This window comes from Dama dama, chromosome 22, assembly GCF_033118175.1.
Source record: "Dama dama isolate Ldn47 chromosome 22, ASM3311817v1, whole genome shotgun sequence".
NCBI lineage: Eukaryota > Metazoa > Chordata > Mammalia > Artiodactyla > Cervidae > Dama > Dama dama.
In genome coordinates, this window is record NC_083702.1 from 17933343 (window position 1) to 17947511 (window position 14169).

Here is a 14169-nt window from a genome sequence, read left to right on the forward strand (position 1 = left end):
ATATGACATAAGGAAGGAGATGAGGTACCAAAAGATTTCTTTGGCTTAAAATAACAGACAGCTTAATTAGTCTTTCACTTTTCGAAGGAGAGTCCTCTTGGGCTGATCGTGAAAGATGATGTGGAGGCCAGGACAGGTCAACTGTTCTGCAAAATAGTTGTAACTGTGAACAGATAATTTTGGATAATGTTGCTCTTTGAGTCCCTTCTTGTTATTTTTGTGAATCTACTCTAAGTTTTTATGTTTTTTTTTGCCACATCACTCACGTAAAACATCTTAGAGGGACAACACTATATACTACACTGATCACAAATTAATTCCAATGACATATAAAAGCTCTACCTTTTTATCCCCTTCTACACTTTTTGTTTTTGATGTCACTCACAATTTACCTCTCTCTATATTGTATATCCACTAACAAAATATTTTTCTCTATAGCTGGCTGCTATCCAAAAGTCTACAAGCAATAAATGTTTTAATTCTTTCTTTAGACTAAAGCTAACTGGTTAGCACACTGCCATATTACAGTGTTAGAGTATGCTGAGTTGGATTCAGTATTTACATTTACAAGTCTTTTGCATATTTTCACTTCTTTTATATAAAAATTAGTATCCTTCATTTAGTTTGAAGAACTCCCCTCAGCAATCTTGTAAGACAAGCCTAATGTTGGTGAATTCCGTTAACTCTTGTTTGTTTGGGAAAGTCTTTATATCGTCTTCATTTATGAAAAACAACCTTCCTGAGAAAATTATTATTGGTTGGTAGAGTTCTTTTCTTTTCATAAGTTTGAATATATCACCCTTTCTCTCCTGGACACTTAGGTTTCTACTGAGAAGTCCACTGATATTTTTAAGGGAATTTCTTTTTTGTGAGCATTTACTTTTCTCTTGTTGTTTATAAAACTCTCTCTTTTTCTTGATTACAAGCAATGTGTCTTGGGGATGATCATTTTGAATGAACTCTGAGGAGCGACCTATTAGCTACATGGACTTGGATGTCTAAATCTCATCAGATTTGGGACTTAACTGGTATTATTTCTTTAAGTACACTCTCCGTCCGTTTCTTTCTCTTCTCCTTCCAGGACTCCAATAATGTACAGGTTGTTTATATGAATATTACCCTATATTTCACACAGGTTCTTTCACACTTTTTCATTCCTCTTTTTCTTTGTCCCCTGGCGGGTTAACTTCAATGGTCCTGCCTTCTAAGTTACAGAGTCTTCTGCTGGTGTTGATGCTCTCTGTAGCATTTTTCACTGTGTTGCATTTCATTCATTGTAATCTTAAGCAACTGATCCAACCAGTCAATCCTAAAGGAAATCAGTCCCAAATATTCATTGGAAGGACTGATGCTGAAGCTGAAACTCCAGTACTTTGGCCACCTGATGCCAAGAACTGACACATTTGAAAAGACCCTGATGCTGGGACAGATTGAAGGCAGGAGGAGAAGGGGACGTCGGGCGATGAAATGGTTGGATGATTCAATGGACATCAGTTGGAGCAAGCTCTGGGAGATGGTGATGGACAGGGAAGCCCGACTGCAACAGTCCATGGGGTCGCAAAGAGTAGGACACAACTGAACTGAACTGAATCTTAAGCAGCTGAATTTCTGTTTGGTTCATTTTTCTGTTTCGTTCCTTCTCTTATTCTCTTTGCCTCACTGTAAAGCTTGCAGGATATCTGTTCCCTGACAGGGATTGAATCCAGACCACAGCAGTAAATACATCGAATCCTAACCACTAAAACATCAATAAATTCCCTGTTTACTTCCTTTTTTATTCCTTCTATCCCTGTAAAAAATTTACTCTGTGGAGTAACTCACCCTAGCTCGACAATTACTGAGCCTGAGCTCTAGGAACCGCAAAGCACAAATAGGAGGTGGCATGCTGCAACCCCTGAAGCCTGGGTGCCTAGAGCCTGTTCTCCACAATAAGACAAACCCATGCGTAGAGAAACCTGCTGTCCACAAAGAAGAGTAGGGCCTGCTTGCTGAAACTAGACAAAGCCCATGTGCAGCAACAAAGACCCAGTGCAACAATAGTTAAAAACAATAATAATGATAATGAGAAATATTTTTAAGCTTATTTTGTTCATATATTGTCTTCTTGAATTTAATAGTTTATCTGTGTTTTCTTGGAGTTCACTGAGTTTCTTGGTATGTGTGCATTATTTCATCATATGTCATCTATTTCATCACTTCCCAAGTGAATAGACATGTGAGCTTCCCTGGGAGAAGCCCTGGGCATCTTCCCATCCCCAAGCACAGCCTAGAACTATGAAGACTGCAAGTGTGAGTGTAGGTTGAAGCCTTAGAAACCATCCAGAGTCATCAAGCAAGTAACTGGGTAGGTCCAGCTCACAACCAGGCCAGCAATCTCAGGGCTTAAATTAGTTCAGCAGCTTCTCCACATGTCCACAATGGACTTGGTGGTGGGGGGTGCAGGGGGAGTGCTGTGTAAACGTAATCTTTACTTGGCCACTTCTGCATGACAGCTCTCTCTACCCTGAGGAATCACAGCAGGATCACGATTACATTTTCAGTAGTAACCAGATGAAAGCAATCTTGAAACATCTGAAAATAGATGTTTTCAAAAAAGCCCATTGGCTGAAATTCTTCCTCTGAGAGATCAGTCATATAAGATGCTTCCATCCACATCTCTGAAAAATAAGTAGCCACTATTCCTGATCTTTCTGTCTACATCCATTCTTCTGGACCCCTCTGCCTAGGTCTCCACATTTTTGCCCTCTTGTCCCACCTGAACACAGGGTGTGGGTGAGCATCAGTTTGCCCTCCATCAACTTGAAGATATATATGAACTGATATAATTTAGTTAGAAGGAGAGATCCTTGGAGAGACAAGAAATAGCAGCCTCCTGAAGAAATAGTAGGAAGAAATGGAGAGGAAAGAATGGATTTATAAGGATTGGATAATCAAACAGCCATGAGAGATGAGCAAAGAGGTGTCTGTATCCACTAAAGGAATAAATGAGAGATGAAAAAGGAACAGGTAGTTATGTACAGTTAGATTTTTAATTGGCCTATGAACATTTAGGCAGGATAAGGAAAGCTGTATCCATTCTCTCCCACAAGTCAACCTTCCACTTTGAAACTCACATTCAGTCTGGTGTCAAGGAACAAGTTACAAACAGTTGATGTGACATCTCAGGGAGAGCATCCAGGAACGTTCAGAATTGTTTTTGGTTTTTTTTTTCCATGAGTTCATTTTGTTAGGAAGGAGGGTATGAATGTGGACCAAGTTTATATCCTTTCCTTAATAAGAGTGACCTGGAGCATTTGTGAGCTGGGGCAAAATCATGCCCTCATTAGCCTCTAAGACAGGTGAGAGAGCAGGGCAGCTCACTCCTCTTGTATTTCCTTTGAGGAAAATGGTGTTTGAGGACCAACCTTCTAAAATCATTTGACATGAAGTTTGTTAAAGTAGCATCAGAGCAAAAAGTTAATTTATTCAGAATATCTAATTTTGAGAAATTTCCACATAACACAATTACAGGTCAGCTCTACTCTATTGAAATACAGGCAATTAGAATATCTGAGGCTTCATCTCATATTTAATAAAGCATCATGGGAAAATCACTGCGGATGTTCCCAGGGCACTGAATTCAACATCATCATACCCAGGGTCCTCTTTCTGCCCCTGGAGCAGCCAAGGGCTCGCTCCTCCTTCCCCAGGACCAGCCACCTCTCTGGAGAAGTTCAGAGAAGAGCCTGAAATGGTAAAGAGAAGTTTGATTAGAACTGAGACACAGGGATGGGAGAGAGCCCTATGGTGGAAGGAGTCAAGCAAGTGGTGATGACAAAGCATCCCTGGGACCCAGGTGTGGGCAGGGAGGTTCAGGGTATTTCACTTGAGTTACAGTGAGGATGGATCCCAGCTGTCCTCTCAGATCCAGTCCATGTGGTCTCTGGGGCCTCAGCTCATGTGGAAACCCTGCATCACAGGAGATCTGTGCTCACACAGGAGTTCCAGGAAGACCTCCTTCCAGGCCACACAATAGCAAGGAGATAACCCACAATGGTAAGAATCATAAAAAAGAATTTAAATGTTCTCCTTTCACAGGTGATAGATGTGAATTCTCAGTAAGAGGGAGACTGGAGACAGGAAAAATCTGAATTCCTCACTCACAAGCTAAGTCTGATCTTGGCTGACTTGACTCCTGCTCCAAATGTCCACAAATAATATCACAGGTGCAGCCACAGATGGCCCCTCCCCAGAGACCACACAGGCCCCTCAGATGGAGAATACTCTTTTCTAGAGAATGAGTGTCTTCTCGCAGCTACTGAAACATCTGGAGCAAATTAGATCTTAGCTGATCACAAATTCTGAGTCTATGATCCACCACCATGGCTTAATGTTAAGATCACTGTATATCATAGACTTTGCACTTATCAATGTTAACATATAAGCAGAGTTCATCTTAAAATATAAACATACTTTACACAATTCAATACGTTTGTTTAAATCTCTACCTTTATGTATAAATTCAGTTCACTTCAGTTGCTCAGTCGTGTCTGACTCTTAGTGACACCATGGACTGCAGCACGTCAGGCTTCCCTGTCCATCACCAACTCCTGGAGCTTGCTCAAACTCATGTCCATTGCATTGGTGATGCCATTCAAACATCTCATCCTCTGTCATCCCCATCTCCTGCTTTCAAGCTTTCCCAGCATCAGGGTGTTTTCTAGTGAGCCAGTTCTTCGCATCAGGGGGACAAAGTACTGGAATTTCAGCTTCAACATCAGTCCTTCCAATGAATATTCAGGACTGATTTTCTTTAGCACTGACTGGTTGGATCTCCTTGCTGTCCAAGGGACTCTCAAGAGTCTTCTCCCACACCACAGTTCAAAAGCATCAAATATTCAGTGCTCAGCCTTCTTTATGGTCCAACTCTCAGATCCATACATGACTACTGGAAAAAAAACAGAGCTTTGACTAGACAGAACTTTGTCAGCAAAGTAATGTCTCTGCTTTTGAATATGCTTTCTAGGTTGATCATAGCTTTTCTTCCAAGGAGCAAGTGTCTTCTAATTTCATGGCTGCAGTCATCATATGCAGTGATTTTGGAGCCCCCAAAAATAAAGTCTCTCACTGTTGCCACTGTTTCCCTGACTATTAGCCGAGAAGTGGTGGGATAAGATGCCATGATCTTAGTTTTCTGAATGTTGAGCTTTAAGCAAAGTTTTTCACTATCCTCTTTCACTTTCATGAGGCTCTTTAGTTCTTCTTCACTTTCTGAAATAAGGGTTGTACCATCTGCATATTGGAGGTTATGATATTTCTCCCGCAATCTTGATTCCCACGTGTGCTTCATCCAGCCTAGCATTTTCCATGATGTACACTGCATATAAGTTAAATAAGCAGGGTGACTATATTCAGCCTTGACATACTCCTTTCCCAATTTGGAACCAGTCTGCTATTCCATATTCTGTTTTGACTGTTGTTTCTTGACCTGCATTCAGATTTCTCAGGAGGCAGTTAAGGTGGCCAGGTATTCCCATCTCTTTCAGAATTTTCCACAGTTCATTGTGATCCACATTGTCAAGGGCTTTGGCATTGTTAATAAAGCAGAAATAGATGTTTTTCCGGAACTCTCTTCCTTTTTTGATGATCCAGCAAATTTTGGCAATTTGATCTTTTGTTCCTCTCTCTTTTCTAAGTCCAGTTTGAACATCTAGAAGTTCATGGTTTATTACTGTTGAAGCCTGGCTTGGAGAATTTTGAGCATTAGTGTGCTAGTGTTTGAGATGAGTGCAATTGTGCGGTAGTTTGAACGTTCTTTGGCATTGCCTTTCTTTGGGATTGGAATGAGAACTGACCTTTTCCAGTCCTGTGGCCACTGCTGGGATTGCCAAATTTGCTGGCATATTGAGTGCAGCACTTTCACAGCATCATCTTTTAGTATTTGAAATAGCTCAACTGAATTCCATCACCTCCACTAGCTTTATTCATGGTGATGCTTCCTAAGGCCCACTTGACTTTGCATTCCAGGGTGTCTGGCTCTAGGTGAGTGATCACAGCATCGTGGTTATATGGGTAATGAGGGTCTTTTTTCTATAGTTCTTCTGTGTATTCTTGTCATCTCTTCTTAATATCTTCTGCTTCCTTTAGGTCCGTAACATTTCTATCCTTTGTTGAGCCCATCTTTGCATGAAATGTTCCCTTGGTATCACTAATTTTCTTGAAGAGATCTCTAGTCTTTCCCATTCCATTGTTTTCTTCTGTTTCTTTGCATTGATCACTGAGGAAGGCTTCCATATCTCTCCTTGCTATTCGTTGGAACTCTGCATTAAAATGGATCTATCTTTCCTTTTCTCCTTTGTCCTTTGCTTCTCTTCTTTTCTCAGCTATTTGTAAGGCCTCTTCAGACAACCATTTTGCCTTTTTGCATTTCTTTTCCATGGGGATGGTCTCGATCCCTGCCTCCTGTACAATGTCACGAACCTCCGTCCATAGTTCATCAGGCACTCTGCCTATCAGACGGAATCCCTTGAATCTATTTGTCACTTCCACTGTATAATCGTAAGGGATTTGATTTAGGTCATACCTGAATGGTCTAGTGGTTTGCCCTACTTTCTTCAATTTAAGTCTGAATTTGGCAATACGGAGTTCAAGATCTGAGCCACAGTCAGCTCCCAGTCTTGTTTTTGCTGACTGTATAGAGCATTTCCATCTTTGGCTGAAAAGAATATAATCAATCTGATTTTCGTGTTGACCATCTGGTGATGTCCATGTGCAGAGTCCTGTCTTGTGTTTTTGGAAGAGGGTGTTTGCTATGACCAGTGCGTTCTCTCGGCAAAACTCTGTTAGCTTTTGCCCTGCCTCATTGTGGACTTCAAAGTCAAATTTGCCTAGTACTCCAGGTATCTCTTGAGTGCCCACTTTTGCATTCCAGACACTTATAATGAAAAGGATATCTTTTTTTGGGTGTTAGTTCTAAAAGTTCTTATGGGTCTTCATAGAACCACAGCTTCAGCTGTTTCAGCATTACTGATTTGGCATAGACCTGGATTACTGTGATATTGAATGATTTGCCTTCATGTGTGAGACAGTGCAAAGATATTATTAAAACACTGTTCCACCTTTGAATTTGGTTCACTTCAGTTCAGTCACTCAGTCATGTCTAACTCTTTGTGACCCCATGTAGCACAGCACACCAGGCTTCTCTGTCCATTACCGACTCCCAGAGCTTGCTCAAACTCATATCCATCAAGTCAGTGATGTCATCCAGCCATCTCATCCTCTGTCATCCCCTTCTCTTCCTGCCTTCAATCTTTCCCAGGATCAGAGTCTTTTCTAAGGGGTCAGTTCTTCACATCAGGTGGCCAAAGTATTGGAGCTTCTACTTCAGCTCAGGCCTTCCCATGAATATTCAGGATTGATTTCCTTTCAATTGACTGGTTTGACCTCCTTCTAATCCAAGGGACTTTGAAGAGTCTTCTCCAACACTACAGTTCAAGCATCAATTCTTTGGCACTTAGCTTTCTTTATAAATATGCTCAATTGATCAATAAGTTTCTCCTTGGCAATGACACAATGTATGAGGGATCTTAGTTCCTTGAGCAGGGTTGGACCTGGGCCCTAGCAGTGAAAGTGCAGAATCCTAACCTCTGGACTGAAAGGAAATTCCATAATCTATAAATCTTAATGCAAGTATATCACATATAAAGTGAAGTTTATGTCACATTATGGAGACATAAATGCCAAAAGCAGAGTGATTCCTCATTCCCTGCAAGGAGTGTGACAGCATTAAATATGGCATATGGTCAAGATGATGCTACCAAATGTATGAGATTACCTATATTTTGAATCTCCAGGGAGGCTGGGCATTGAGCAGCACACATTCACTCTTTCCAGATAGAAAGATTGCAGGAGATCACCTGACCCCACTCACCTGTCTGCGAGGACCTCACCCCATCCTCCTTCCCTGGGGGCACTTCCTCCTCACTCCCCTGAGAGGCAGGAGGACTTCCAGGCACTGGTACCTCTTCAACATCATTGTAATTTTCAGCAGGGACATCAGTCCTCTGATCTGGGGGTTCCAAGAGCAGACAAGGGAGTGTATGAAACCACAGTAAGTGGGTTGGTCTGGGGAATACCTAAGATCCCTTCTGACCCAGAGTTTCTGAGATTCTGAATAGAGGCACCAGTCACTCCTTGTTTCAAAAGACTTTTTTCTCTAAGACCATGTTTCATTTTGATGTGTCCATAAGCCAAAACATGATTTTACATACCTTCATATTTTCTGGTGGAAACTATATATCTCAAAGCAACTCTCCCACCACTGAGCATTGCTAAAGTACTTTGACAAATTGCACTTTACAGATGTTATTTCTTTTACACATTGTGAGCCTATTGTGATTCCAGACACAGAGAGACCAGCCCCGACGTGAGACATCACAGAACAGCCAGAGAAGGAGAAGGAAGAACACCATCTGGACACAAGGGATGCCTCTGGTCCATCAGAGGAAAGCCATTCCCTTTAAATCTCCTCTCCATGAGGGAAACTCTCCTCCCCAAAGCCCAGCCGAGGCAGGTCCACCTCTATTTCCTGGAGCGGGTCTGTAGTCACTGTTTTCCTCACCATCTCTGGTGTAATATGGCCGTTTAGTCAGTGAGTCATCTGACAGGAAACCTCATGTGGAGACAAACATCACACAACATACAGAATGACCCTCCCCACACCCACGGGACCTGTGTTAAGGATGAGAAGGGACAGGCCTGGCTTCTGCAGTTTAGACAGAGGCTGGGAGATCACGGGGCTCTGAGAGGCCATCCTGCCACTTTGGAGTCTCTGTGAGACTGGGGCACACATGAGGTCTGCACATGCTGAGAAGATGCGCACAGCCAGTGGGTGGTGACAACCAGAGGCCCCAGGAGGGCAGACAGAGACACTCACCTGGGCTGCCCAGACCTTCCTTCGGTGTCACAAGGTAATTGAGCTCCTCATACACAGCTTCAGCAAGAGCATCTTCATAGCTGGATAAGGCTGAGAGATTCCCCAGCAGGTAAGAGAAGCCGCCCCAGACACCCTGGTCCAGCAGACCCACCCTTCCTCTCCCTGGTGCTCACACGGGGGCTGCCAGGACCTCAGCATCGTCTCCCACCACGTGCACCATGTCAGCACCTTCTCCCCTCGTCTGACCCTGAATACAGCTCAGCGCCAACTCTGTCTGGTCTCACAGGAGAGGCCATGACTTATGAGAGTTCACGCCCCAGCCCTCTGTCTACTCAGCCCTGAGAGCTCAGCACGGAGCACATGGAGTCTGCAACTCAGAGCAGAGACCTGGCCCAGGCTCCCCTCCTCACACCTGCCCCATCTCCTGCCTGCACACATGCTCCCTGGTCCCCAGCTCCCCCTGCAGCCCACCTCTGCGCTCTGCTCTCCATCTGAGCAGCTGAGTCACCAGGATGACGAGGACCAGGAAGAGAAGGGCTCCCAGGATGAGGCAGAGGACCCCAGGCAGGGAGAAGATGCCAGGCAGAGGATTTGAGGTTGTTCTGGTCCCTAAGGAGAATAGGAAAAAGGGCTGGAGATAGTCTTGGGCACAGAGAAATCCCCTGTGTCAGCATTTTCAGGAGCTCCAGACAACAGGTCCCAGCCTCAGACAGTGTCAGGGCTCCCCCGGGTCTCGTCCTGAGACAAGTCGAATCCACTCTGGCCAGTGTGGCCCCGAGGCAGAGCTGGGGATTGTCAGGGAGCTGCCCTGCCGAGACAGCCTCTGAGGACCCAGCTCATCCCTTCTCCTTGGGCTTCAGGAGACAAAGCGTCAAACTGTCCGGGGACCCACACCTCACTGATGAAGAGCAACACTCAAGGGCAGGTGGGAGTTCCTTAGATTTTACAACATGGGAACCAGACTTCTTTGGACCCCGGGCATGAGAACTTTGACTCTGGGCATCAAGGCAGGGGATTTCCCCAGTGTAATGCCCTGGCTCCTCCCCAGCAGGCACAGCTCCTCAAACTCTTTCCTCTTTTGAGTTGTCAGGGAGCCCACAGAACAGGTCGCCAGTATTTTGAATATTCGCTCCTGCCCGTACCTGCTGTAGTCGCGGGCAATGTTGCCCTTACACCTAAAGAGAAAAACAGCAGCGTGGGGAAGAGGAATTGGCCAGAACGCAAGGCAAACCATTTTTCCCTCCTGAGCCTGAAATCACCCCTCAGTTTCCACAACACCAGTCTCCAGTCCTCCCAGCTCCCCCGTCCTAGATCAGAGCCCCAGCACCCGGACACTCTCTGAACACAAACTCCCCACCACGCCCGGTCCAGCCCTCTGCCCCTGTGCTGCCCCAGCTCACCAGGGACGGACCCCCTGCCCCTCACTCACCAGAGCACCTCACACCAGCATCCTCCTCGTGCTTGCAGTCGCTCTGCCCCCAGGGCTCCGCAGCACAGTCCCACAGGGAGGACTCCCGGCCCCCGCACCGCACCTCGTCCAGCCAGATGCTCCCGCTTCCAGGGCCAAACGCCGCGGCCCGCACGGCTTCCAGGGCCGGGCCACAGCCCAGCTGCTGACACACCACCTCGGCCTCTGCCAGGCTCCAGGAGTCATCGCACACGGTGCCCCAGGAGCCGCTGTGCCAGACCTCCACCCGCCCTGAGCACTCGCTGTCTCCTCCCCTGAGCCGGAGCTTCTCTCTGTCTGAAAAGGCAGCAGCCCCTCCTGTGACTCCCCTGGTGGGAGGAAGGAGCCCCTGGGAGCCCTGGGGAGGGGCGGGGCTGACGTACCTGTGCAGGGGGCAGCAGCTGGACAGCTCTTGGGTCTTCTTCCTGCAAACAACAGGGAAACAGTGGATCAGGGACAGTTGGGGGCAAGTAGTCTTGCCCCAAATAAGATTATCTAAGGTCTGACTCAGTGCAAAGGACACATGAAAACACAGGTTCATTATCTCCTGAAATGAAACATTCACTGCATCTGATCACCAGCTGATATTACTTTAAATATTTACTTGTTAATCAGTCTTCACATTCCCACAGCAAATATAAACACAGACATCTACGAATGTACACACACCGTTCTGAATGAAAGTTCCATTAGAGAAAGGACCTTGTATATCTTATATATGCCATGTTTCTGCTGTCAGGACAGTGCCTGCACATTGTAGGCACTCATTCACCAAATATCTATGGAAAACCATTTCTAAATACCAGATAGGGGCTGGATAAATATTTATTAAATGAATGAATAGACAAATAAAATTCAGTGAAATAAAATTTGTTTTTCTTAAATTCATACTAATCAGTGAAATAGTAAACCAAATATACATTCATGGTAACAGTCTATGATAATAGTTCATATTAAAAATAATCAGTCCAGAAGTACAGAGTCAATTTATATTTAAAATCTCATGTACATAATTTTAATGGAAAATTATTAGATAGATTATAAACTACTCTTACCTATTATTCAATGTGACAAGTGGGCAAGTGAAGACTACTGTTGTAAAAGGAAACTCTCTTTTTAAAATTTACTTTTAATTGGAAGATAATTGCTCCACAATGTAGTGTTGTTTATGTGCGTGTGTGTGTTAGTTACTCAGTCATGTCCAACTCTTTGTGACCCCATGGACTGCAGCCCACCAGGCTCCTCTGTCCATAGGATTTTCCAGACAAGAATACTGGAGTGGATTGCTATTCCCTTCTCCACTAGATCTTCCCTACCCAGGGATCAAACCCAGGTCTCTCACACTACAGGCAATTTCTTGCTCACTGAGCCACCAGAAAAGCCCGTAGTGTTGGTTAGGAATCTTTTTTTTTTTTTTTTTTTAAATGAGTAATGTGATTTTATTTTATTTATTTATTTTTATTTTTTTTTCCATTTATTTTTATTAGTTGGAGGCTAATTACTAACATGGAATTTAGAAAGATGGTAACGATAACCCTATATGCAAAACAGAAAAAAGAGACACAGAGATACAGAACAGACTTTTGGACTCTGTGGGAGAAGGCGAGGGTAAGATATTTCGAGAGAACAGCATCGAAACATGTATATTATCTAGGGTGAAACAGATCACTAGCCCAGGTGGGATGCATGAGACAATGCTCGGGCCTGGTGCACTGGGAAGACCCAGAGGGATCGGGTAGAGAGGGAGGTGGGAGGGGGGATTGGGATGGGGAATACATGTAAATCCATGGTTAGGAATCTCTTAAAAAGAGATTTCCTTTCCTGTGTAATTACAGGAAAGACTTAGTAGAATTCTGAGAAGATATATGTACACATAAATGTACACACTGAGTAAGCCAGAAATTTTTGCAATAGTCAAAAAAAGCCTATCAAGAAAAATTTGTATTGAGAAGATGCAGAAATAATAAACAAAAGACTGAAAATATATATAAAAGAATTGAAGCTGAGAGAAATAAATATAAATTCAAAAAATCAGAAGGGTAAATAGTACCTGTCATAAAGTATCAATATTTATATATTCTTTCCAGATCATCCTATCAAAACTCCTACCCACTCTATGCAGAGAACCTCTGAGAAAACGATGGCAGGAGCTCTATGAGCGGGTTGCTCATTCTCATGGTCAAAGATTTTACCACCTCTCAATTCACGGGGTTTCATTGTAGGAAAAATATCATCAATAAAAGGTCTCATAGTTTAATGCCTCTTTGGCCTTCAAATGAAAAAGACAAAGAGATGAGCAGAGAGAGACAAGGAAGGGAGTGAGCCTCTGCTTTTGAAATATCTGTTCCCACATTCTCTTAGCTATGGGTTTCAGGCAACATCCAGCATACCATTCAAGGTGTACCTGAATGGGGTGTGTGTGTTTGTGTATGTGGAGGGGGAGGGAAGGAGAGAGAGAAACAGAGAGAGAAATGTTGATGGAATAAGGTGCTATGGTTTAACTATTTGTCGCCCTCACCAACATTTATTTATTTCATTCAAAATTTATTGCTGAAATCTTAATTCCCAATGTAACAGTATTTAGTGGTGGAGACTTTTCAAACTATTCCAAAAACAGAAGAAAGGAACACTTCCAAATTCATTTTATGAGGCCAACATTAATCTCACACCAAAGCCAGATAAGGACACCATGAGAAAAGAAAATTACAGGCTAATACTCTGATAAATATAGGTGCAGAAATAATCAACAAAATATCAGAAAACTGAATTTGACAATACATTAAAAGAATCATACAAAAAAAATAATCATACACCATGATCAAGTGATATTTTTTCCAAGGATGCAAGGATAGTTCAACATTCACAAATTAATCAATGTGACACACCAAATAAACAAAATGAAGGTAAAAATCATATCCTCAAAGGATGCAGAAAAAGTGTTTGACAAATTCGACATCCACTTATGGTAAAAATTCCTTTACAAAGTAGGTATAGAAGGATTGCATCTCAACATAATTAAGGCCATGTGAAAAGTACATAGCTAACATCATACTTGACTGTAAAAAACCAAACGCTCTTCCTCTGAAATCAGACACAAGACAAAAATGTCTACTCTCACCACTTTTATTCAACTTAGTTTTGGTAGGCCTATCCAGATCCATCAGGCAATAAAAAGAAAATCAAGACATCCAAATCTGAAAGGAAGAGGCAAAATTGACACTCTAGCACATTGAAAAGTGAAAGTGTTAGTCACTCAGTCATGTCTGACTCTTTGTGACCCCAAGGCCTGCAGCCTGCCAGGCTTCTCTGTCCATTGGAATTCTCCGGGCAAGAAATCTGGAGTGGGTTGCCATTCCCTCCTCCAAGGGATCTTCCTGACCCAGGAACTGAACCCAGGTCTCTTGCATTGCAGACAGATTCTTTACCATCAGAGTAGTGAGGAAAGAAACCCCCTTACATGATATTGTATGTAGAAAACACTAAAGACTTCACCAAAAGTATGAGAACTAATACACTCAGCAAAGTTGTAGAAAGAAAAATCTGTATACAAAAATAATATGCATTTCTTTACACTAACAGCAAACTGTTATAAGTGAAACTGAGAAAACAATTCTATTTACATTTGCATGAAAATGAATAAAATATCTAAGAATAAATTTAACCAAGCAGGTGAAAGAACTGTACACTGAAACTATAAGACATTGATGAAAGCTACTGAAGATGACTCAAATAAATGGAAAGATATTCTGTGCTCATGGATTGGAAGATCTAATATTATTAATATGCCCAATCTACCCAAAGCAATCTA

At 43.1% G+C, this 14169-nt stretch overlaps 1 protein-coding gene across 1 annotated transcript in view; it reads right to left on the reverse strand.

Annotated features, from left to right (window-relative positions):
• Positions 1-14169, reverse strand: part of LOC133043052 (uncharacterized) — a 187832-nt gene that overhangs the window by 128016 nt on the left and 45647 nt on the right. Inside the window, exons 14-20 of the mRNA XM_061123942.1 lie at positions 10745-10786; positions 10344-10658; positions 10057-10089; positions 9386-9523; positions 8915-9004; positions 7910-8047; positions 3595-3725 (exon numbers count right to left, since the gene is read on the reverse strand). Coding sequence (XP_060979925.1) covers positions 3595-3725; positions 7910-8047; positions 8915-9004; positions 9386-9523; positions 10057-10089; positions 10344-10658; positions 10745-10786 — 887 coding nt within the window. The remainder of the gene's footprint in view (positions 1-3594; positions 3726-7909; positions 8048-8914; positions 9005-9385; positions 9524-10056; positions 10090-10343; positions 10659-10744; positions 10787-14169) is intronic.